Genomic DNA, 25,389 nt, shown 5'->3' with positions numbered 1-25,389 from the left:
GGGATGGAGCAGGGATGGAGAAGGGATGGAGAGGGGAGGGACTGGGAACAGGATCTTGGGAAACTGAGGCAGCACTGGGGACGTTCCCTTGGGATGTGTCTCCCTTTTCCTGCTTTTTCCTCCTTTCTTCAAAGATGCTCCCCCTGCCTCCTCTCTACGGGAATTTGGGGATGGTTTTTGTGGGATTTAGGAAAAACCCAGCTGGGATGAGGGTGAGCAATCCTAAGAAAGAGAAACATCCATGGAGGGATGGATGGATGATGGATGGATGATCAATGGATGGATGGATGGATGGATGGAATGGATGATGGATGGATGAATCCATGGATGGATGGAATCCATGGATGGATGGATGGATGGATGGATGGATGGATGATGGATGGATGGATGGATGGAAGGATGGATGGATGGATGGATCCCTGGATTGAGGGATGAATGAAATCCATGGATGGATGGAGCAGGATCCCAGCATGGGAGGGATTCACTCCAACCCCAGAATCCATCTGGGAATCTCCATCCAGATCACAACAGGGCTCTGTCCCCGGACTGCAGGGATTTGTAGGAATGGCCTTTCCCAAGGGGATGTCAGGCCTGGGAAGGGTTGGAATTCCCAGCGGGAATATCCTTCTGTAATTCCCACCTTCTGACAATGGGGACATCCCGGGAAGTGAATTCCATGTTCTCATCCCGAAAATCCACAGGGATACCATGACAGGATTATGGGGGAATATCAGGACAAGGATTTATGGGAAGAAGGAAATCCAGATCCAGGGATAAAATCCATTGAATGGTTTTGGAAAGAAGAGAAACCTCAGCGGAGGATCCAGAGGAATTCTGGCTGCTACCAGATCCTGCTTTTCCCATCTCCCATCCCAAGGCGAATCCAGGGAATTTCAGTTCGGCCTCAGGTGGATAAAAATCCCTCAAAAATGGTTGGACTGGGAGCACTTCCCAAAAAGTCCTTCCAGGATCCAGGCAGAAAATCTGGGAAAAGGTGATCCTTGCGGAATCCAAGGATTCCCATCCGGGTGGAGCTTTTCCCATGGAAATTCCATGGAAGACAATGGAAAGATGGGGATGATTCTATTCCCATTCCCTGATTTCCCTCCCTCACCCCCCCACCTCAATTTTTATTGGAATTTCCTGGAATTTTCCAAGGAAAAACTGGAAATTTCATCCCCAGAATAAATTCCTGCAGGGAATTTTCCCCCACATTTTCCCAGGCTCATCCAGGATTTACTGGGATCCCCCCCAGCTCTAATTCCCAAACCAATCCTGATTTTTCTCATTTTTTCCCGTTCCCTTTGCTATTTTGATAGGAAGGTCAGTTCAGTTCCCCACCTTTTCCCCATTCCTGCTTTTCCTGGGATTTAAAATCTGGAATTACCTGGACCCGAATCCGCAGCTTCAGAAAATCCGGAGCTGCACCAGATTTCCTCTGGCTGGGGTTGGGAATTCGGGGATGCTCTGGAATTCAGGATTTGGGAGCTTTGGGATGGAGCTCCAAAAAACCAAAAAATCCCATCCTGGACCATTTTCCTGCCAAAATTCCCAATTCTGGGGGGAAATTTCATGGATTTGGAATCCCCTCAGCCTTGATTCCAGCAGGAGGGAATTCCAGTCTTCTTGGAATATCCATGTTTGGGAATGTCCCAGGAGTTCATTCCCATTACCTGTGGGGGGAAAGGATGGGAATTCCCATGGGATTGGGATCTTCTGGAGCCCCGGGACAATGGGATTTATTTGGTGCAAATGTTGGGCTGGACTTGGGGATTTGGGGATTTGGGGTTTGAGATTTGGGATTTCAGATTGGGGATTTGGGATTTCAAATTTGTGACTGTGGATGGGGGATTGAGGATTTGGACATGCGGAATTGGAGATCTGGAACTGGGGATTTGAGGATTTGGGATTTGGGTATTTGAGATTTGGATTTGGGATTTCGGACTGGGGATCTGGGATTGGGGATTTGGGGATCCGGGAATTGGGGATTTGGGGTTTGAGGTTTGGGATTTCAGATTGGGGATTTAAGGATTTGAGGATTTGGGATTTCAGATTTGGATTGGGGATTTGGGGTTTAGAGATTTGAGACTGGGGATTTGGGAATCCTCTCCACCCCCTGGATCTGGGAACTTCTCCTGCCCCTCTGTTGGGATCAGACCCTTCCGGATCCCCAGAACCTTCTGGAAAGTGAGGAATTCCTGCTGGAACGTCGGGAAGGAGGCGATTCCCCAATTCCAGACGGGAGTTTGGGATTCCCCGGTCCCGCTATCCCAAGAAATCCCGATCCCAAAAATTCCCGAGTTTTCCCGCGATTGGCCGCTCCAGAGCGGGCTGATGGCGCTCCCTGGCGGCGGCGACACCGCCGTGACACCCGCGGAGTTCGGGATTTGGGATCCAGGGTTCGGAGTTCGGTATTTGGGGTTTGGCATCCGGGATTTGGGATCCAGGAGTCGAGGTCTGGGATTTGAGATCCGGGATTTGGGATCCAGGATTTGGGGTTTGGCATATGGGATCCGGGGTTTGGGGTTTGGGATTTGGGATCCGGGGTTTGGAATCCAGGGATTTGGGATCCAGGGTTTGGAGTTTGAGATTTGGGATCCAGGATTCAGGGTTTGGGATTTGGCATCCGGGGTCTGGAATCCAGGTATTTGGGATCTGGGATTTGGGATCCAGGGTTTAGCATTTGGGATCCGGCATTTGAGAGCTGTGGTTTGGGATCAAGGGTTTGGGAATTTGGGATTTATGATCTGGAATCCAGGATTTGGGATCTTGGATTTGGGGTTTGGAGTTTGGGATTTGGGATTTGGGTTTGGGGATTTGGAGTTTGGGATTGGGTATTTGGGATCTGGGTTTTGGGGATTGGGATTTGAGAATTGGGTATTTGGGATCCAGGATTTTGGGTTTGGGATTTGGGAATTGTCCCGGAGTTCCATCCTGCCCTGCTCCATCAAATCCGGCATTCCCAGAGGGGAAAACCCCTGGAATTTTTGGGGGATCCAGAGGGGTTTGAGGTCCCACCAGCAACGGGATTTGGGATTTGGGGATTCCCTCCTCCAATCCCATTTTTTATTCAACATCCCAAAAAAATAAGAAGGAGTTCCCAGACAAATTCCCGATTAATTCCAGGCCATAATTCAGGTTATTATTCTCTGCCATAATTCAGGATTTAATATCCAGGGGGAAAACTCCAAATGGCCCCGAAGAGACAAAAGCTGGGAGAAAATCCCATTTTTGGGCAGGGTTTTCCTTTGGGAAGGGGCTTTTCCCGGGAAAATCGGGAAATGGTGGGAATCGGGCGGGAAAAGGGATCCTTGAAGGGTTCAAAAAGCGGGGAAAAGGGAAATTCCACTTTTTTTATCCCGGCTGGATGTAATTCCCGCCTTCTCCCGGAGGGTAGGACCCGCTCTGGAGGCGCTTCCCGGGACTGAATCCCGAGGAATTCCACCCAAAATTCACTCCGGGAGTCACGAAAAGTGGGGGAAAGTGAAAATTCCAAGTTTTTTTCCCCGCCTGGATGCACTTCCGGAGTGCGGGAACCGCTCTGGGAGCGGAGCCTTGGAGCGAATCCCGCGAATTCCAGCAGAATTCCTCCCGGAGGAGGAGGCGGGAGAGGGAGAGGGAGGAAGGCTCGGAAAAGGGAGAGAAGGAAAAAGAGGAGGAAAAGAGAGAAGAGGAAAAGGGAGAAGAGGAGGAGGACGAGGAAGGTTTGGGAAAGGAGGAGAAGGAGGAGAAAGAAAAAGAGGAGGGAGAGGGAGGAAAGTTTGGAAAAGGAGGAGGAGGAGGAGGGGGGAAAAGAAGAGGAGGAGGCGGGGTCGGAGGAGGAGGAGAAGGGAGGAAGGCTTGGAAAAGGAGGAGAAGGAAAAAGAGGAGGAGGAAAAAGAGGAGGAGGAAAAGGAGGAGGAGGAGAAGGAAAAGGAGGAGGAGGAGGAGGAGAGGAGAAGGAAGCGGAGGGACCAAGGCTTGAAAAAGGAGAAGGAAAAAGAGAAGGAGAAGGAAGAAAAAGAGGGGAAAAAAAAAAAAAAAAGGAAAAAGAGGAGGAGGAGAAGGAAAAAGAGGAGGAGGAAAAGGAAAGGAGGAGGAGGAGGCGGAGGCGCTCCCGGCGCGCTCTGAGCGGGACGGGCCCGAGCGGCGCTGCCCCGGCCGGGGGTGCCAGCAGCAGCGGTGCCAGCAGCAGCGGTGCCAGCAGCGGTGCCAGCAGCAGCGGTGCCAGCAGCGGTGCCAGCAGCAGCGGTGCCAGCAGCGGTGCCAGCAGCAGCAGCGGCGCAGCCACTCGGGGCCGTGGGGCGGCGATGGCGGCGGGGCTGTGGCGGCGCGGGGCGCTCTGGGCCGCGCTGCTGCTGCTGGCGGCGGGGCAGGAGCCGTGGCGGCAGCTGATCCAGTGGGAGAACAACGGGCGGCTCTACAGCCTGCTCAACAGCGGCGCCGAGTTCGTGCCCGCCGGGCAGGAGCGGCCCCCGGGCAGCCGCCTGTGGCTGGCGGGGACAGCGGGGACAGCGGGGACAGCGGGGACAGCGGGTAGCGTCCGCCGCCAGGCGCCCGCCTCGGGGACAGTGCGGGGACAAGCGCGACATCCCTTCGGGTTCGGCCAGGTGCCGCCCAACTGGCGGGACGGAGCGCTGGGCGACGGCGGCGCGGGGGGACAGCGGCGACAAGCGGCGCGCGGGCGGCAGGCGACAGCCTCGGGGGTGGCCGTGTCGTCGTTCGCCTTCGCCTCGGCGGGACAGCCGCCCTTCGTCGCCGCGGGGGTGGCGGGACAGCCGCCCTTTGTCGCCGCGGGGGTGGCACCGCACGGGGAGCGCCCCGAGAGTGTCCCAGCGTCGCGGAGCGCGGTGGCGGCGGGGACAGGGATGGGGACGGGGATGGGGGCAGGGATGGGGACGGGGATGGGGACAGGAATGGGGACACCTATGGGGACGGGGATGGGGGCGGGGATGGGGACACCGATGGGGACAGGAGTAGGGACACCTATGGGGACAGGGATGGGGACACCGATGGGGACAGGGATGGGGACACCGATGGGGACAGGGACCGGGGCGGCGTTCCCGCTGCAGCCCCGCGTGCTTCCCGAGGGTTTCGGGGAGGAGCCGCCGCCGTTCGGAGCGGCGGGAGTGCCGCTGGATCGCCGCTACTCGCACAGCCTGTACCACGACGGCGGCGCCGAGGCGCAAACCGGGACGGGATCCATGGAAAATCTGGGATTTGGGGCGCAGTTCCCGCCCCACGAGGCGCAGCCGCCGTTCCGGGCGCCCGAATCCTTTGGGGTCGCTCATCCCGAGCCCTTCATTCCCGAAATTCCTCAGGCCGTGCCCGACAGCCAAGCGCGGCTCAGCGTGGGCAGCGTCTACAGGCCCAGCTTTGGGGCCAGAGGTGAGTTTGGGGCTTCCTTGGGACGGGCGGAATTCCCGGGATTGGAGTTTGGGAATGGTGGGAACGGGGCTGGGATTGGGATGGGGCTGTGCCATTTTCCTGGTCATCCCATAATTTTGGGATAAGGCTGTGCCATGTCCCAGGGCACCCCAAATTTATGGGATGGGGCTGTCCTGTGTTCCAGAGCATTCCTGGGGTCTGTCCCAGGTACCTCCATGCTGGAGCCCATTTTTCCATGGGATATTTGGGATGGGACAGGGCTGGATCCTGGTTATCCATGGGGTGTTTATCCCATTGCATTTTCCATGGGATGGGACAGGGCTGGATCCTGTGGATCCCATGGTTATCCATGGGATATTTGGGATGGGACAGGGCTGGATCCCAGTTATCCGTGGGATGTTTATCCCATTTTTCCATGGGGTATTTGGGATGGGACAGGGCTGGATCCCAGTTATCCCAGCTGGGACACACTCCATTCCCAGATTTTTGGGGATGACAGATGGATCCATGTTCCTGTCACTCTGGGGTCACTCAGGGGTCGCTCCCTCCCCATCCCGATAAAATCCCATGGATCTGGGCTGAACTTTCCAAGAGTTTCCAAGCCCTCGGAGCCACTCCCAGCCCATCCCTCGGGAATCCCATCCCAGCCTGACCCCGTGCCCTGCCCAGCCCCATCCCAGTTTTCTGGGAAAAGCCATCCCAGAGGATTTGGGGTGGTGGGAAGGGCCCAACCCTGCCCTACACAAACAGGGGGGGAATGCTGCAGGAAAAAAATCAGGAATGGGGATTTTTGGGATCGCAGAGAAGCCAGGAATGGGGCACGGGGGTTGAAGGATGGGAGGGATTTGGGAACACATTCAGGGAATGCCAGAATTCCCAAGGCTCTGGAGGGACACTCAAGGACAGCTGTCCTGCCGATGACCCGGCAAAAATTCCGGCCAATTCCCTCGGAAAGATTCCAGCCAAATTCCCCGTTGGCAGCGTCCGTGTCCTTCCAGGATCCTGCAAGGTGCCGGTGGCTCCAGCAGGGAATTCTGGACACCCAAATTCCCGGAGCTTCCCCCTTTTCCTGGAGAAATTTCACGGGAATCCAGCTGATCCCCTCAAATCCCGGGTCACTCGTGGTGTTTTGGGAATGTTGTCACCTCCCTGTCACCTCCGGGGGATCCTAATTGGAGCAAACGATGGCTGGCGCCGTATCCGGTGTTAATTGTTAATTATTAATTATTAATGATTAATTCCACGGCCAAAGCTCCTCGGGAGCCTCCTAATCCCAGCCGGATCCGCCAGGAATGTTCGGCATTGCCGGCCCCCGGCCGGGGTTAATGAGGGAAGGAATCCGATCCTGCTGCTTCCAGCAGGGAATTCTCGGGGTTTCTGGGGGAATGGAGGCCTGAGGAAATCTGGGAACAGGGGCTGGGAAAATTCCAGGCCTGATCCAGAGGTGGGAGGGACGGGAGCAGCTCCGGGGGGCGGGGAAGGGAATGGGATCCAGACTCCAGAAGTTTTCCCTACCCAGATCCCAAACCTGATTCCATTTCCAGGGAGTTTCTTCGTCCTGATCCCATCTCCAGGGGTTTCCTCATCCTGACCCCATCTCCAAAATCTTCCTGACCCCAATCCCAACCCAGATCTCATCTCCAGGGATTCCCTCATTTCCCTCATCTGTGTCCCCACCTGGATCCCTTCTCTGGGAACTTCCTGATCTCTGATCCCATCTCCAGGGGTTCCCTCATCCCGATTCCAACCCAGATCCCATCTCCAGGTGTTCCTCACCCTGATCCCAACCCAGATTCCATCTCCAGGGGTTTCCTCACCCCAGTCCCCACCTGGATCCCATCTCCGGGGGCTTTCTGATCTCCGATCCCATCTCCAGGTGTTCCTCACCCTGATCCCAACCCAGATTCCATCTCCAAAACTTCCTGGCCCCAATCCCTGCCCGGATCCCACTTCCTGGCGTTCCACACCCCAATGCTGACCCCGATCCCATCTCCTGGAGGGGTTCCACATCCCAATCCCAACCCTGATCCCATCACCAGTGCTTTCCCAACCCATCTCCAGGAGGGCTTTTCCCCCTGCCCCCATGGATTGGGTTCCCGGGGTTGGGTTTGGAAGGAAAGAGGGATTTGGGAATTCCATGGGGTGCTGGGGATTTGGGTCCCACCAAGGGGGTGTTTGGTGTCACCCCCGGATGGGCTGGGAGGTGCCAGAATTCCCAGGGAAGTCTACCTGTGGTGGGGTCAGATTTGGAATTGGGGTAGTTCTGGGGGCCTGGAATCCTGGGATTCCGTGGGGATGGAGGAGGGATTTGGGTTGATAGGATTGGGATGGGATTGGGATTGATGGGATGGGATTGATGGAATGGGATGGGATGGGATGAGATTGGAATTGAGTTTGGGATGGGATTAGGATTGATGGGATGGGATTGGGATTGTGAATGGAATTGGAATTAGGATTGGGAATGGGATTGGGATGGGATTGATGGGATGGGATGGGATGAGATTGGAATTGGAATTGAGATTGGGATGGGATTGGGGTGATGGGCTGGGATGGGATGGAATTGGGATTGATGGGATGGGATTGATGGAATGGGATGGGATGGGATTGGGGTTGTGAATGGAATTGGAATTAGGATTGGGAATGGGACTGGGATGGGATTGATGGGATGGGAAGCTGGAATGCCCTTGGTCCCTCTGGCTGTCCCCATTTCTAATCCCTCCATTCCCAGCCTCTCCCACTCCCACTTTTCCATGGGATTCTCCCTGTGGGATTTTCCCACTGATCCCATACACCTGCACAAACAGGGGCCATGATCCCGATTTTCCCCAGGAATGGACGGAAATCTCCTCTGGCAGCTCCCAGGGCAGCCGAGGGGCCGGGTGGGAAAACCAAAAACCTTTTCCCAATGGGATTGTCCCGATCCAGGGCCGATTTTCTCTGGATTTTTGGGAAGCCTCAGCAAAACCCTCCTGGAATTTGGGGTGGGATGGGGACAATTCTGGAGGTGGGAATCTTGATATCCCATGAATTCCAAAGGTTTGACCCCAAAAAGGAAGAGTGAGATCCTGTAAAAACAACAGGGCCATCCCAGGGCAGAATCCAGCGGGAAAGGGGAAAATCCAAATCCCATAAAACTCCCCGTTGGTCCCGGAGTCGGATTTCGCTCCGGGGCTTCCAAGAATTCCTTGGAATAAACAACAGCAGGAAGGGAAAAAAATTCTGAAAGGATGGAAAACTTTTCCTTGGCCGGCCCGGGGTGGTTTTCCATGGTTTTTTTTTTGTTAGGAATTTTTTTAAGGGATGGGGGAGAAGTTTTTTCTGAGCTCACCCCATTTTTTTTGGGTCCCCCCGGGAATTACATCAGCGGGAATGGGGCAGGAAATGAGCTCCAAAGGAATGACGTGATCCCTCCTGGGAAGGCAGGCCCAGAAACAAGGAGGCATTGTTCTCCTTTCCAGGGAAAAACGGGGGGAAATGGGGGAAAAAATGGGGGAAATGGGGAAAAATTGGGGAAAACTGGGGAAAACCAGGGAAAAATGGGGGAAAGTGGGGGGGGAAATGGGGGGGAATGGGGAAAAATGTGGAAAAAAATAGGGGGAAATGGGGAAAAATCCCATTTCCCAGCAGGTCTCAGATCTGATCCCGGATTTCCCCAATCCCTGTTCCCAATCCCATTCCCATTTCTTGGCAGGTCTCCTGGACCTGATCCTGGATTTCCCCAATCCCAGATTTCCCCAATCCCGGATTTCCCCAATCCCAATCCCATTTCCCGGCAGGTCTCAGATCTCATCCCGGTTTTCCCCAATCCCTGTTCCCAATCCCGATCCCGTTTCCCGCAGGGCTCCCGGACCTGGTCCCGGACCCCAACTACGTCCAGGCCTCCACGTACGTGCAGAGAGCTCACCTGTACTCACTGCGCTGCGCCGCCGAGGAGCGCTGCCTGGCCAGGTGCCACTCACCGACGGGGACACCGGGGACACACGGACACACTGGGGACACTGGGGACACTGACAGACACGCCGACGGACAGACGGACACACCAGGGACAGACGGACACACGGACACACAGGGACACTGGGGACACCAGGGGCACACCGACACTTGGACACGGGACATGGGACACAGGGGAGATGGGACATGAGATACGGGACACGGGACATGGGATATGGGATACAGGAATGGGACGATGGGATATGGGATATGGGATATGGGATATGGGATATGGGATATGGGATATGGGATATGGGATATGGGATAAGGGACATGGGACACGGGATATGGGATACAGGAATGGGACGATGGGATATGGGATATGGGATATGGGATATGGGATATGGGATATGGGATATGGGACATGGGACACGGGATATGGGATACAGGAATAGGACAATGGGATATGGGATATGGGATAAGGGACATGGGACATGGGATATGGGATACAGGAATGGGACAATGGGATATGGGATATGGGATATGGGATAAGGGACATGGGACACGGGATATGGGATACAGGATAGAGGGGATACGGGATATGGGACACACGGGAGATGGGATACGGGGGACATGGGGGACATGGGATATGGGATACAGGATATGGGGTATGGGATATGGGATACCGGACACAGTGGAGACAGGAGAGGTGGGACACGGGGTACTGAACATGGGATATGGGACATGGAATACAGGAATGGGATATGGGACATGGGACATGGCGGGATATGGGACACGGGATACGGATATGGGATACAGGATACAAGACATGGGACATGGGAATGGGGCAATGGGAATGGGACATGGGGTATGGGAGAGACATGGGATACAGGAATGGGACATGGGATATGGGTCACGGAATCTGGGAATGGGACACGGGATATGGCAATAGGACATGGGAATGAGAAATGGGATATGGGAATGGGACACAGGATACAGGAATGGGACACAGGATCTGGGAATGGGAGAGATGGGATCCTGGGAATAGGACACAGGATCCAAGAATGGGAAATGGGATCTGGGAACAGGACATGGGATATGGGAATGGGATGTGGGATCCAGGAACAGGACACGGGATCCAGGAATGGGAAACGGGATATGGGAGTGGGACATGGGATATGGGAATGGGAAATGAGATCCAGGAATGGGACACGGGATATGGGATATGGGAATGGGAAATGAGATCCAGGAATGGGACATGGGATATGGGACATGGGAGAGATGGGATCCTGGGAATGCGGGATGGGATTCTGAGAAAGGGAGAGAAAAGATTCCTGGGAATGCCAGAAAGGATTCTGGGAATGGGAGAGAATTCCCGAGACTGGAAGAGAGAGGATTCCCAGGAATGGGAGCGCTCTGGGGTTGGGGGGATGTGGGGAGAAAAGCAGAAAGGGGGGAGGAAGGGGGGCTGGGGTGAGTGGGAAATGGGGAAATTTTGGGAAGGAGGGAATGGGGGGGAGATGGGGGTGAAGGGAGGGGAGAGAGGGACAGATGGAATTCTGGGATGAGGGGAGAGGGAGATGGAGGGGGGAATTCTGGGATGAGGGGGAGGTGGGGATACCCCGGGGGAGAGACGGTCGGGCTGGGGGGTGGAGAAGGGGGAGGTGCTGATGGGGGAGAGGGAGGAGGAGGAAAGGGGAAAAGGGGAGGGAAGGATGGGAGAAAGGGAAAAGGGAAGGGGAAAAGGGAAAAAAGGGAAAAAAGGGAAAAAAGGGGAAAAAGGGGAAAAAGGGGAAAAAGGGGAAGGGAAGAGGAAAGTGAAGGGTGGAGAGGAGGGAAAGGGAAGGGAAAAAGGGAAAAAAGGGGGTAAGAAAAAAGGGGGGAAAGGGAAAAAAAAGGGGGAAAAAGAGGAAGGGAAAAGGGAATGAGAAAAGGGAAAAGGGAAAAGGGAGAAAGGAAGGGAAGTGAAGGCAAAGGAAAGGAAAAAATGGAAAAGGAAAAGGCACCAGGAACAAGCCCAGAATTTCCCCCCTCTATCCCTTCCTTTCCCACGGGAGGGAATTCCATGCAAAAACAGGAATTCCCCCTGAAGGGAGGGGCCAGGGCGGTGCCAGCAGTGCCACCACTGTCCCCGTCCCGTCCCCAGCACGGCGTACGCGGCCGAGGCCACCGACTACGACGTGCGGGTGCTGCTGCGCTTCCCGCAGCGCGTCAAGAACCAGGGCACGGCCGACTTCCTGCCCAGCCAGCCCCGCCACCGCTGGCAGTGGCACAGCTGCCACCAGTGAGTGTCCCCAGCTGTCCCCTACACTGCACCCAGCCCAGGGGCTGCTCCAAGGGCTTTGGTGGCGCTTTGGTGGCATTTCCCCGTTTGGTGGCTTTGTTTTGGGATGTTGCAGTGAGGTGTCACCTTCCGTGAGTTCTTCATCCCCAAAGCCACCGTGATGGTGGCAGTGGCACAGCTGCCACCACTGAGTGTTCCCAGATGTCCCCAACCTCAGCCCATGCCTGGGTGGCAGGTCTAGGGGCTTTGGTGGCACTTTGGTGGCGTTTCCCCATTTGGTGGCTTTGGTTAGGGGTCTTCCTTCATCTCTTTGTCCCAAAGCCAACATGTTAGTGGGAGTGACACAACTGCCACCAGTGAATGTCCCCAGCTGTCCCCAGCCTCTGCCCGCCCCCTGCTAGTAGGTCCAAGGGATTTGGTGGCACTTTGGTGGCACTTTGGTGGTGTTGCCCCATTTGGTGGCTTCGTTTAGGGGTCTTCCTTCACCTCTTTGTCCCCAAAGTCGCCATTCATGATGGTGGCAGTGGCACAGCTGCCACCACTGAGTGTCCCCAGGGCTCCCCAGCCCATCCCCAGGTACTACCACAGCATGGCGGAGTCCCCTCAATGTCCCCTGATTGTGCCCACTGTCTCTTGACTGTCCCCCGATGTCCTCTGACTGTCCCCTGAGTGTTCCTCTGAATGTCCCCTGAATGTCCCCAGCCTGTCCCCATGGTGTCCCCACGGTGTCCCCATGTCCCCAGGTACTACCACAGCATGGCAGCGTTCAGCCACTATGCCCTGCTGGATGTCACCTGAGTGTCTCCTGAGTGTCCCCTCACTGTCCCCATGATTGCCCCACTGCCCTGATTGTCCTCTGAATGTCCCCAAAGTGTCCCCCTGGTGTCCCCAGGCACTACCACAGCATGGCGGAGTTCAGCCACTATGCCCTGCTGGATGTCACCTGAGTGTCCCCAGAGTGTGCCTTGATTGTCCCCTGACTATTCCTCTGAATGTCCCCTGGATGCTCCCTTGAGTGTCCCCTTGAATGTCCCCTGAATGTCCCCTGATTTATCCCACACCTTGTCCCCTGACTGTCCCCATGATTGTCCCCTGATTGTCCCCCTAAGTGTCCCCACTGTCCCCTGAGTGTCCCCTGCATGTCCCCACGGTGTCCCCAGGCACTACCACAGCATGGCAGAGTTCAGCCACTATGACCTGCTGGACGTCACCTCAGGCCGCCGGGTGGCCGAGGGACACAAGGCCAGCTTCTGCCTGGAGGACACCACCTGCGACTTCGGCCACCTCAAGCGCTACGCCTGCACCGCCCACACACAGGTGACACCTGGGGACAGTGGCCTTTGGCACTTCTGTCACTTTCGGTCCCTTTGAGTCCCTTTCATCTCCTGTTCTCCTCCCTTTTTTGTCCCTTTTGCCCCCTTTTGTCCCCATTTGTGGCACTATGTCTGCACTGCCCACACCCAGGTGACACCGCAGGGACAGCACCCTTTGTCACTTCTGTCACTTTTTGTCCCTTTTGTCCCTTTTTTGTCCCCTTTTCTCCATTTTTTGTCCCTTTTTTGTCCCCTTTTCTCCATTTTTTGTCCCTTTTTTGTCCCTTTTGGTCCCTTTTGTCCCCATTTGTGACACTATGTCTGCACTGCCCACACCCAGGTGACACTGAGAGGACAAAGAGGTTCCCTTTCCTCCCCCATTTCTCCATTTTTAAACCTTTTTTCTCCTTTTTTTTCCCTTTTCTACCCCCTTTTTTTCTCATTTTTTCCCTTATCCCCATTTTTGCCCAATTTCCCCATTTCTCACTCCATTTCCCCCTGTGCACGGTCTCAGCCCAGGCTGTTATGACACCCGAGGGATCCTTTTTGGTGCCTTTTTTTTTTGTCCATTTTCCCCATTTTTCCCCCTTTCCTCCCCATTTCCTTCCCTTTTTTCAATTTTTTTCATTAGTCCCATTTTTACCCTATTTCCCCATTTCTAACCCCATTTCCTCCCCAGGGTCTCAACCTGGGCTGTTATGACACCACCACCTATGAAACCCTCTTGGTCCAATTTTCCCACATTTTTTCCCCATTTCCTCCCCCATTCTTTAACATTTTTTCTCCCTTTTTTTTTTCTTTCTATCCCTTTTTTCCACAATTTTTCCATTTTCCCCTCATTTTTGCCCAATTTCCCCATTTCTCACCCCATTTCTCCCCTGCAGGATCTCTCCCTGGGCTGTTACAACACCCGAGGCATCCCTTTTGATCCTTCTTTTTTTGTCCTTTTTCACCCATTTTTAAACCTTTTTTCTCCCTTTTTTCTTCATTTTTTCACATTTCCCCCCCATTTTGCCCATTTCCCCCATTTCTCACCCCATTTTCCCCCTGCAGGGGCTCAGCCCAGGCTGTTATGACACCTACAACGCCGACATCGACTGCCAGTGGATCGACATCACCGACGTCCCCCCAGGGAACTACATCCTCAAGGTTGGGGACATCTGGGGACATTTGGGGACATTTTGGGGTAGAAAATCCCAATTCCTACCCAGATTGGGATTTTCCCCTTTCCCAGGTTATTGTGGGCTTTCCCAGGTTGTTGTGGGCATTTTTTCCTTTCCTTTCTCCTGTTTTGGGATTTTTTTTAGTTTCCTTTTCCCTGTTAATTTTTGGGATTTTTTTTCCCCTTCCCTTTCCCTATTTTGGGATATCCCCTAATTCACCTTTTCCCATTTGGGATTTCTTTCCCTTTCCCCCATTCCCGTCTGTTTTTCCCTGTTTTTTTTTTCCCTGCTGATTTCTGGGATCCTTTTCTGGGAATTTTTCCCCATCCCAGGTCCAGGTCAATCCCAAATATTTGGTGCTGGAGTCGGATTTCACCAACAACGTTGTGCGCTGCCACATCCACTACACCGGGCGCTTCGTGTCCGCCTCCAACTGCCGCATCGCCCAGTAAGGAATTCCTGACCCCAAATAAAATCCATCCCAAAAAAAACCCGTCCCAAAAAAAAAAAAAAATCCAACCAAAAAACCCTGATCCCAAAAAACCCCGATCCCCAGAAAACCCCATTTAAAAAAAACCCTATTAAAAAAACCCTATTTAAAAAACCCCTGATCCCAAAAAATCCCAATCCCACAAAAACCCTATCCTAAAAATCCCCCATGCCAAATAAACCCTATCCTAAAAATCCCCCATCCCAAAAAAACCCTATCCTAAAAATCCCCCACCCCAAATAAAACCCCAATTAAAAAAACCCCGATCTCAAAAAAAAATTCCCAAATAAAAACCATCCCCCAAAAAACCCAATCCCAAAAAATCCCCATCCCAAAAAGCCTCAATTCCATTAAAAACCCAATTCAAAAAAACCCCATCCTGAAAAAAAACCCAGTTTCAAAAACAACCCTCACCCAAAAAACCCTCATCCCAAAAAACCCTCATCCCAAAAACCCCATCCCAAAAAATCCCCATCCCAAAAAAATCCTGAAAAAAATCTCAATTCCAAAAAAAACAAAAACCCATCGCAAAACAAAAAACCATCCCAAAAAACTCTGAGCCAAATAAAACCCCATCCCAAAAAACCTCAATCCCAAAAAAACCCCAATCCCCCCCCAAAAAATCCATCCCAAAAAAACACCTATCCCAAAAAAAACCCGACCCCAGAAAACCCTGATCTCAAAAATCCTCCATCCCAAAAAACTCAAATCCCCCAAAAAACCCCATCCCAAAAAATCCCAATCCCCCCCAAAAATCCCCATTTTTGGGGGATGTAGATTTTTGGAATAGGGATTTTTTTTGAATTGGAGATTTTTTGGGATTTTTTTTTAATTGGGATTTTGCTCCTTTTCCTTGGAATTTGGGGTGGCAATTGGGAATTTCCTCCTTTCCCATGGAATTTTATGGGATTTGGGGTGGTAATTGGGATTTTGTTCCTCTTCCATGGAGTTTTCTGGGATTTGGGGTAGGAATTGGGATTCTCCTCCTTTCCCATGGAATTTTATAGGATTTGCCCATTTGGGGTCAGGGTTTTTCCTCCTTCCCCATGGAATTTTCTGGGATTTTCCATTTTCCCTGCAGATCCTGATGGCAGCAGAACCCCAGAAGTGTCACCCGTCCCCTTTCCCGGGAAGTTCCCGAGGTGGCTCTGCTGCGTTCCCAAAGTTTCCCCTTTTCCCAATAAAAAGTGGGGAAGCCACAAGGACTCTTGGGAATCGTTTTTATCCTGAATTTTCCCAGCATTCCCAGGGGAATCCAAGGCTGGAATCAAAGCAGGGACCCCAAAATGCTCCATAAAATCCTCGTGATCCTACAAATCCTTGGGAATTTCTGGCAATGCCCCCAAGTGGGGGGAAGAAACAGTTCTGGGAATTTTGGGGAGGGAAATCCCATAAATTTTTTTAGGGATTTTTTTTTTCTGTTTTCCCACTGGAGAGAGCGGAAGCTGGGATTTGGGAATTTTGGGCTGGGAATGGGGTCGGGAATGGGGACAGTGGGAATGGGGACATTGGGAATGGAATTGGGGACATTGGGAATGGGGACATTGGATTGAGGACATTGGGAATGGGAATGGGGACATTGGGATTGGGGGTACTGGATTGGAAACATTGGGAATGGAATGGGGATATTGGGATTGGGGACACTGGGAATGGGATGGGGACATTGGGAATGGGGACAGTGGAATTGGGAATGGGGACACTTGGATTGGGGACATTGGGAATGGGGACACTGGGACAGGAATGGGGACATTGGGAATGGTATGGGGATATTGGGATTGGGGACAGTGGGATTGGGAATGGGGACATTGGGAATGGGGATGTTGGATTGGGAATGGGGACACTGGGACGGGAATGGGGACATTGGGATGGGAATGAGGACATTGGGAATGGGGACAGTGGGATTAAATGGGGACATTGGAAAGAGGGACACTGGGATTGAGGACAACCAGGATGGGATTGGGGACAGCTGAATTGGGAACACTGGTAATGAGGACTCTGGGATGGGAATGGGGACATTGGGAATAGGAATGGGGACAGTGGGATTGGGGACATTGGGATAGGGAATGGGGACACTGGGAATGGGGACAGTGGGATTGGGAATGGGGACACTGGGAATGGAATGGAGACATTGGAATTGGGGACAGTGGGAATGGGATGGGGACATTTGGAATGGGAATGGGGACATTGGGAATGGGAATGGGGACACTGGATTGGGAATAGCGACATTGGGACGGGAATGGGGACACTGGGAGTGGGGATGGGGACATTGGGAATGGGGACAGTGGGATTGAATGGAGACATTGGAAAGAGGGACACTGGGATTGGGGACACTGGAATTGGGAACACTGGGACAGGAATGGGGACAGTGGGATGGAATGGAGACAGTGGGATGGAATGGGGACAGTGGAAATGGGGACACTGAGATTGGGGACATCGGGATGGGAATGGGGACACTGGGACGGGAATGGGGACATTGGCATGGAAATGGGGAGAGTGGGAATGAATGCGGACAGTGGGATTGGGGATATGGGATTGGATACACTGGGATGGGAATGGAGACACTGGAAATGGTGACACTGGAATAGGGACAACTGGGATGGGAATGGGGACACTCAGACAGGACTAGTCACCCTCCCTGCCCTATTCCCGGGATTCCCTCCCCGAGTGACCCCCTGGACACCGTGGATCGTGGGATTTATCAGGATTTCCATCAGTCCTTGTGGGATTTATTGGGAATTCTGTTGGTCCCTGTGGGATTTATCGGGATTTCCATCGATCCTTGTGGGATTTATTGGGAATTCTGTTGGTCCTTGTGGGATTTATCAGGATATCCATTGGTCCTTGTGGGATTTGTCGGGATTTCCGTCGCTCATTCCGGGGTTCACGGGGAATTCCGGCGCCTGAGGCCAATGGCCAGCGCGGCTCCGGCCACGGCCACGCCGGCCACCGCACAGGCCAGCGCTGTCCCCACGGCCAGCGGTGCCACCGCGCCTGCGAAGGGACACCAAGTGACACGGAGGGGAGCGAGGATTGTCACCGGGTGCCACCTGGTGTTACCAGTGTCACCCAGTGTCATTGGTGTCACCCAGTGCATCCAGTGTAACCTGGTGTCACACAGTGTCACCGGTGTCACCTCAGGGACTCACCCTGGTGGCCCTCGGGGCGCTGGCCATGCTGGGCACTCAAGAGCAGCACGGGACCGATGACAACATCAGCTTCAGAGGTGGCACCTGGGGACAAGGGACAGTGAGGGGAGAGAGGGGACAGTGGGGACAGTGGGGACAGTGGGGAGGGATCACCCCATGTCCACAGTCCCCTGTTCTCCTGTTCCACTGTCCCTGTGTCCCCATGTCCCCCTGTCCCCCGCATCCATGTCCTGCTGTCCCCATGTCCCCTGTCCCAGTGTCCCCATGCCCCCATGTCCCTGGTATCCCCAGTGTCCCCCAGACTGTCCCCCTGCTGTCCCCTCACCGTCCCCATCGTGTCTCCGGTAGCGGTGGCCGTTCCAGGTCTCCGCTGGCCTCCGGCCACAGTTGCCCAGCTCGCAGCAGCTGCAGATGTCCCTTGTCCCCTCCACGGGCGCCCAGCTGTGGCAGGGAGGTGACACCGTCAGCCAATGCCACAATGCAGGTGACACCAGCGAGGTGCCACCACAGAGGTTCCACCATGGAGGCACCAGTGGGGAGATGCCACCATGGAGGTGACACCACAGAGATGCCACCAGGGAGGTGACACTACAGAGGTGGCACCGGGGAGGTGACACTGGGGAGGTGGCATGGGGGAGGTGACACTCACGTGTTGCGCGCCTTGCTGAAGGAGCAGGCCTTGTTCTGCGCGTCCGGGCTCTGCTCGGCCGGTGTCACCTTCAGGTGACACGTGATGTAGATCTGCACCAGGAGACACTGCTGGGGACACCGCAGGGACACGGGGTGGCTCTGGGGACAGGGGGGTGTCCCCAGGGTGTCCCCGGGGTGTCCCCAGGGCCTTACCAGGCTGCGGGGGTCGCCGGCGAAGCGGAAGGCGTCGATCTGGAAGCGCAGCACGTCCTGCCGCGGCCGGGGGGTGACAAAGGCCGAGCTGGTGGCATCAGAGCGCCCGTCCACCAGGCAGCTGTGGGGACAGCAGGGACACGCCCCGGGGACAGGGTCACACCACAGGGACAGCGGAGTCATCCCAGGGACAGCAGGGTCACAGCCATGGGGACAGCAGGGTCACAGTCATGGGGACAATGAGGACATAGCCCCAGGGACAGCAGGGTCACAGTCATGGGGACAGTGGGGACATAGCCCTGGGGACAGGGTTACACCACGGGGACAGGGTCACAGCCTGGGGACAGCGGGGCCACAGACACAGGGACAGCGGGGCCACACCACGGAGACAGCAGGGTCATAGCCATGGGGACAGTGGGGTCACCATCATGGGGACAGAAGGGTCACAGCCCTGGCTGGCATTCCGAGTGTCCCCAAAGTGTCCCCAGATCAGCTGGGGAAGTGACAAGTGCTCAGCACCTCCTAGACCTCAAAATGTCTCCAAAATGTCCCCAGCTCTCTCATTGAAGTCACCACCCTGTGTGTGTTCCTCAGACCCCAAATTGTCCCCAAATGTCCCCAAACTCACCTGTTGAAGTTGATGAGGGTGTAGCGGGGGAGGATGAGGAGCCACCCTCCCCCTGACCCCAAATCATCCCCAAACTGTCCCCAAAGGTCCCCAAACTCACTCGCTGAAGTAGATGACGGAGCAGTGGGGAGGAGCGAGGTGCCACCACCCCCTGACCGTGTCCCTCACCCCAAATTGTCCCCAAATGTCCCCAGATTATCCCCAAACACCCCCAAATGTCCCCAGATGTCACCATATGTCCCCAGTAGTCCCCAGATGTCCCCGGCGCACCCATTGAAGTCAATGATGGCGTAATGGGGCAGGATGAGCTGCCCCTTCCCCATAACCCCTAAGCGTCCCCAGATGTCCCCAAACCATCCCAAAATGTCCCCAGAAGTTCCCAGATGTCCCCAAACCATCCCCAAATGTCCCCAGACATCCCCAGCACACCCGTTGAAGTTGATGATGGCGTAGTGGGACAAGGAGAGCTCATCATCCCCTGGGTGTCCCCAAATATCCCCAGCTGTCCCCAGGTGTCCCCAGCTGTCCCCGGCAGCCCCGTCGCACCCGTTGAAGTCGATGATGGCGTAGTGGGGCTCGGTGCCCGCGCCGGGGCCCAGCGTGGCCACGCAGGAGTCGACGAAGAGCCGCAGCGGGACGTGGCTGTGGGCGCCCACCTCGGCCTGGATGTTCAGCACGTCCCCCAGGCGGAACGCCGAGAGATCCCGCTCCGAGCTCCAGTCCTCTGGAAAACCCCACAGGAAAAGGGATGGGAAAGGGGGAATCCCAAAAAAAATCCCACTCGGAGCTCCAGTCCTCTGGAAAACCCCACGGGATCAACCCCAAACTGAGCCCAAAATGAGAAATGGGATGGGAAAGGGGGAATCATGAGAGATCCCAGTCGGAGTTCCAATCCTCTGGAAAACCCCACAGGAAAAGGGATGGGAAAAGTGGAATCCCAAAAAATCCCACTCTGAACTCCAGTCCTCTGGGAAACCCCATGGGACCAATCCCAAACTCATCCCAAAAGGGAAAAAGGGATGGGAAAGGGAGAATCCCAGGAAATCCTGCCCGGAGCTCCAGTCCTCTGCAAAACCCCATGGGATCAACCCCAAAGCGACCCCAAAAGGGGAAAAGGGATGGGAAAGGGAGAAGCTGAAAAATTGACACTTGGAGCTCCAGTCCTATGGAAAATCCCAACAGGATCAACCCCAAACTAACCCCAAAATGGGAAGAGGGATGGGAAGGGGGAATCCCCAGAAATCCTGCTCTGAACTCCAGTCCTCTGGAAAACCCAATGGAGTCAACGCCAAAGCCATCCCAAAAGGGGAAAAGGGGCGGGAAAGGGATAGAAAAGGGGGGAAAGGGGATAGAGAAAAGGGGGAAAGGGGGAAAAGGGATGGAAAAGGGGGAATCCTGAAAAGACCCTCTCAGAGCTCCAGTCCTCTGGAAAACCCAATGGGGTCAACCCCAAACCCATCCCAAAAGGGGAAAAGGGATGGGAAAGGGATGGGAAAGGGGGGAAAGGGAGATGGAGAAATGGGGAAAAGGGGGAAAAAGGGGAAAAGGGATGGGAAAGTGGGGATGGAAAAGGGAGAAAAGAGATGGGAAAGGGATGGAAAAGGGATGGGAAAGGGGGAAAAGTGTGGGAAAGCCCTGATCCCGCACCGTTCATGAGGCGCAGGGAGAACAGGAGCTTCTCCTGGGAGGCCAGAGCCGAGTTGAAGGGAGACCAGGTGGGACGGATGGAGCCGCTGGAGACGTTATCCCGCCTGGAAAAGGGAACGGGGTTGGAATGGGATCAGGAATGGGATCAGGAATGGGACACTGGAGAAGTTATCCCACCCAGAAAAGGAAATGGGATTGGGAACGGGATCAGGATGGGGACACTGGGATGGAATGGGGCCATTGGGAATGGGGACACTGGAGATCGTGTCCCACCTGGAAAAAGCAATGGGATCGGGAGTGGGACACTGGGAGTGGGGCATTGGATGGAATGGGGACGCTGAGATGGGAATGGGGACACTTGGAATGAGGAGCCACTGGAGGCATTATCCTGCTTGGAAAGGGGAATGGGATCAGGAATGGGGACACTGGGATGGAATGGGGACACTGGGAATTGGGAAACTGGGAATAGGACACTGGGACAAGAATGGGGACATCGGGATGGAAATGGGGAAATTGGGAATGGGGACACTGGGAATGGGGAGCCACTGGTGACGTTATCCCACATGGAAAAGGGAATGGGATCAGGATGGGGACACTGGGATGGGAATGAAGCACTGGCAATGGGAATGGGGATGCTGGGAATGGGGACACTGGGAAGGGGGAGGCACTGGTGACATTATCCCACCTGGAAAAGGGAATTGGGATTGTGATATGGGAATGGGACAGTGGGAATGAGACAGTGGGAATGGGGACAGTGGGTGGGAATGTGGACCCCAGAATGGGAATGGGAATTCCAGGAATGCAGGATGGAATCTGGGAATCCCAGGAATGTGGGATGGGATGTTGGGGACACTGGGAATGGAGCTTGGACACCAGGATGGGAATGGGAACAATGGGAATGGGAATGGGACACTGGGACAGGAATGGGGACAGTGGGAATGGGGAGCCACTGGTGATGTTATCCCACCTGGAAAAGGGAATTGGAAATGGGAATGAGGACACTGGGAATGGAACACTGGGAATCTGGGATGAGATCCCTGCATGGGAATGTGATTCCCAGGAATGCCAGGAAGAGATTCCAGGATGAGAATGGGATTCCCAGGAATTCTGGGAAGGCAGGATGGGATCTGGGGACAGGAATGGGATTCCTGGGAATGTTGGGAAGGCAGGGTGGGAATGGGATTCCTGGGAATGCCGGGAACCTGTAATGGGATCTGGGATGGGAATGGGATTCGTGGGAATGCCAGGAAGGAGGGATGGAATCCCAGGATGGAAATGGGATTCCCAGGAATGCTGGGAAGGCAGGATGGGATACAGGATAGGAATGGGATCCCTGGGAATGCTGGGATGGGATCCCAGGATGGGGATGGGATTCCTGGGAATGCTGGGAATCTGTGATGAGATCCAGGATGGGAATGGGATTCCTGGGAATTCTGGGAATGCGGGATGGGATCCAGGAGAACCTGGGGTAGTGGCACTCGATGGGAATGACGGCCGGGTCGCTGCGCACGATGGCGGGATTGCTGCCGGGGCTGGGATCGTAGCTCAGGAGCGTCCGGTAAATCAGGGAATCCGGAGTGACCTGGGAATGAAACCCGGGAATTCCGGGGGGAAAGGGTTCCTCAATCCTGAGTGAGCGGGAAGGGGAAGGAATGAGAGAATCTGGGAATAAAAACTGGCAATTCCGTGGGAAAAGGGAATCCAGAAAATGCAGGAATTGAAAGAAATGAGGGAATCCAGAATGATCTGGCAATGAAAACTGGGAATTTGGGGAAAAAGATGTTCCTCAATGCTGAGTGAGTGAGTGGGAAGTGGAAGAAATCAGGAATCTGGGGTGATCCAGGAATGAAAACCAGGAATTCTGTGGGAGAAGGGAACCCAAAAATGAGGGAATTGAAACAAATGAGGGAATCTGGGAATAAAAATCAGGAATTCCATGGGTGTCCAATCAGGGGTGTCAGGAGGGTGAGTGAGAATTCCAAGAAATTGGGGAATTCAGGGTGATTTGAGAATAAAAGTGGGGAATTCCGTGGGAGAGGCCACTCCTTATCCCAGCAGCACCACTGGGCTGACTGGGAATGCTGGGGGAATTCGTGGAAATGGGGGGAAAAGGTTGGAAAAGGGGGAAAGGGATGGAAAATCACAGTTTTCATGGAGTTCAATTAAACCCGAGGGAAAAGACGCTTTTCCCACAGGAATGGGAAAAGCTGCGGGGAAACCGGTCAAATCCCGAGGAAACCGCGGCTCCTCCTTTTCCTGGAATGATCCCGGATCCAGCCCCTGGATCTCCGTGAAACCGGGAACGGGCGCGGCCCCGGAGCCGCTCCCGGTGGGAATTCCGGGATCCGGACAGGACTCACCGGGATTCTCCCACATCCCGGGATGGGAACGGGACTCACCTGGATCTCCCCTAAATCTGGGATTTGCACGAGCCCGGGAGCCACTCCCGGTGGGAATTCTGGTGGGAATCCCGGGATCGCAACGGGACTCACCTGGATCTCCCCCGACCCCTCCGGATCTCCTGGAGCCTCTCCCGGGTGGAATCCCAGGATCGGGGCGGGATCCCGGGATCGGGACAAGGACTCGGGAATCCCCACGATCCCGGGAGCCGCTCCCGGTGGGAATTCCGGGATCCCGGCAGGACTCACCTGGATCTTCCCGGACACCGCTGGAGCCGCTCCCGGTGGGAATCCTGGGATAGGAGTGGAATCCCGGAATGGGAACGGGACTCACCTGGATCTTCCTCAAAGCCTGGGATTTGCACGGACCCGGGAGCCGCTCCAGGTGGGAATTCCGGGATCGGCACAGGACTCACCTGGATCTCCCCTAAATCTGGGATCCGGACAACCCCCGGAGCCGCTCCCGGTGGGAATCCCGGCATAGGAGCGAAATCCCGGATCAGGACGGGACTTATCTGGACCTCCCTCTAAACCAGGGATTTTCACGGACCCGGGAGCCGCTCCCGGTGGGAATCCCGGTTGGGAATTCCGGGGTAGGAGCGGAATCCCGGGATGGGAACGGAACTCACCTGGATCTTCCCGGACACTGCGGGAGCCGCTCCAGGTGGAAATTCTGGGATGGAAACAGGGACTCACCTTAATGTCCCCTAAATCTGGGATTTGCACGAGCCCGGGAGCCACTCCCGGTTGGAATTCCGGGATCAGGACAGAGCCCACCTGAATTTGCCTTAAGTCTGGAATCCGGACAACCGCGGGAGCCGCTCCCGGTGGGAATCCCGGGATAGGAGCGAAATCCCGGGATGGGAACGGGACTCACCTGGATCTCCCTCAAAACCTGGGATCCGGACAACCCCAGGAGCCGCTCCCGGTGGGAATCCCGGGATCGGGACAGGACTCAAACCCGGGAATCCCCACGACCCCGGGAGCCGCTCCGGGTGGGAATCCCGGTCGAGAATCCCGTTGGGAATGCCGGGATGAGGGGCGGGACTCACCTGGACGGTGCTGCCGCACTCGTGCAGGCCGGCGCTGAAGGTGACGGTTTTTTGGGACGGATCCATGCGGGAATGTTTGCAGGCGGCGGGGCCCAGGCTGAGCTCGGCGGCGCTGACCAAGCGGCCGGTGCCGAACAGGTCGCGGTGCACGGTCACCACCAGCTGCGCCTCCTGGCACTGCACTTCCACCGGGATCTGCGCCCGGGAATGCCACCGCGAGTGGGAATGCGGCTGCTCCGTGTCCCCCCAGCCCCAGGAATTGGGATTGGGATCGCTCCATGCCGGCTCCCAGGGCGGAGGCGCCGCGGCCGCGGGGGCCGCGCAGAGCAGCGCCAGGAGGAGGCGGATTTGGGAGCGCATCCCGGAAAATCCCCGCGATTCCCAGCGCGGAGCATCGGCCCGCGTTTATATCCCGATGGGAACCAGCCCAGATCCCCCCCTCTGGAATTCCAAGGGCGCCCCCGAGCGCGCCCCCGTCATTTCCGGGGTGCGAGGGGTCGGGATGAGCGTTCCCGGCGGATTTTTGGGAATTGTTTATCCCGGCAGGAGCCGCGGAGCCGCGGGCAGAGGGAATTGTTTGGGCTCGGTGCTGATAAGGAGCGGGCGGAGGCTCCGCTTTTCCCGGGATCCCGAATTCCAGGGATAACCCCAGAACTCCCGGAGCGCTGCTCTCCCCTCCGACGAGGAATTTGGGGTGGGGGGAGGGGGGTTATCCCAAAAAAACGATGGAATTTTGGCTCCCACCTCGCTCCCGGGGCTGGAGTTTTGGGGTGTCCGGTGATGGTGATCCAAACCCCTCTGGATGCGAAAATCCCGTGTTTTTTGGGATGCAACCCGGGATCCTTTCCCAAAAATCCTCATCCAAGGCACCGCTTTCCCCAGGATCCCAAATTCCAAGGATAACCCCAGAACCCCCAGAGTGCTGCTCTCCCCTCGCATGGGGATTTTTGGGAAGAGGAGGGGAGGGGGAGAAGGTTCTATCCCAAAGAAAAAATGGGATTTGGGTTTGGATCGTCGGGAATGACAGAGACCCCCCCGAATTTCAGCCTCGGGAGCCAAAATTCCACCGGGTTTTTTTGGGATAGAGCGTGGCTTCCCCTCCCCCTCTTCCCAAAAATCCTCATCCA

The 25,389-nt window shown here is 55.3% G+C and overlaps 2 protein-coding genes across 3 annotated transcripts; one reads left to right on the top strand and one right to left on the bottom strand.

The window, feature by feature from the left end:
* Positions 1–3,959: 3,959 nt before the first annotated feature.
* LOXL1 (lysyl oxidase like 1) lies at positions 3,960–15,749 on the top strand. Of its 2 annotated transcripts, none has more exons than XM_059481901.1 (7): positions 3,960–4,882; positions 4,991–5,367; positions 9,207–9,315; positions 11,444–11,581; positions 12,742–12,898; positions 13,948–14,043; positions 14,390–14,509. In XM_059481901.1, exons 1-7 carry the CDS (start codon positions 4,290–4,292, stop codon positions 14,507–14,509), a joined length of 1,590 nt encoding a protein of 529 aa, XP_059337884.1. In that variant the 5' UTR covers positions 3,960–4,289. The 2 variants fall into 2 exon arrangements, with proteins under 2 accessions (XP_059337884.1, XP_059337883.1); XM_059481900.1 differs by lacking the exon at positions 3,960–4,882 and adding an exon at positions 15,629–15,749 and having other exon boundaries at positions 4,962–5,367; positions 14,390–14,505.
* Positions 15,750–17,165: 1,416 nt separating this feature from the next.
* On the bottom strand, positions 17,166–24,622 carry ZP3 (zona pellucida glycoprotein 3). The gene is made up of 9 exons (XM_059481904.1): positions 24,263–24,622; positions 22,275–22,393; positions 20,812–20,915; positions 19,711–19,888; positions 18,537–18,657; positions 18,343–18,434; positions 18,019–18,134; positions 17,694–17,777; positions 17,166–17,538 (listed from the first exon to the last, which is right to left on the bottom strand). Exons 1-9 carry the CDS (start codon positions 24,620–24,622, stop codon positions 17,429–17,431), a joined length of 1,284 nt encoding a protein of 427 aa, XP_059337887.1. The 3' UTR covers positions 17,166–17,428.
* Between the last annotated feature and the right edge of the window lie 767 nt (positions 24,623–25,389).

The sequence above is a fragment of the Ammospiza nelsoni genome, chromosome 14, assembly GCF_027579445.1.
Source record: "Ammospiza nelsoni isolate bAmmNel1 chromosome 14, bAmmNel1.pri, whole genome shotgun sequence".
NCBI lineage: Eukaryota > Metazoa > Chordata > Aves > Passeriformes > Passerellidae > Ammospiza > Ammospiza nelsoni.
The sequence above is the reverse complement of the archived record's forward strand: the minus strand, read 5'-3'. Positions and strand labels throughout refer to the sequence as shown.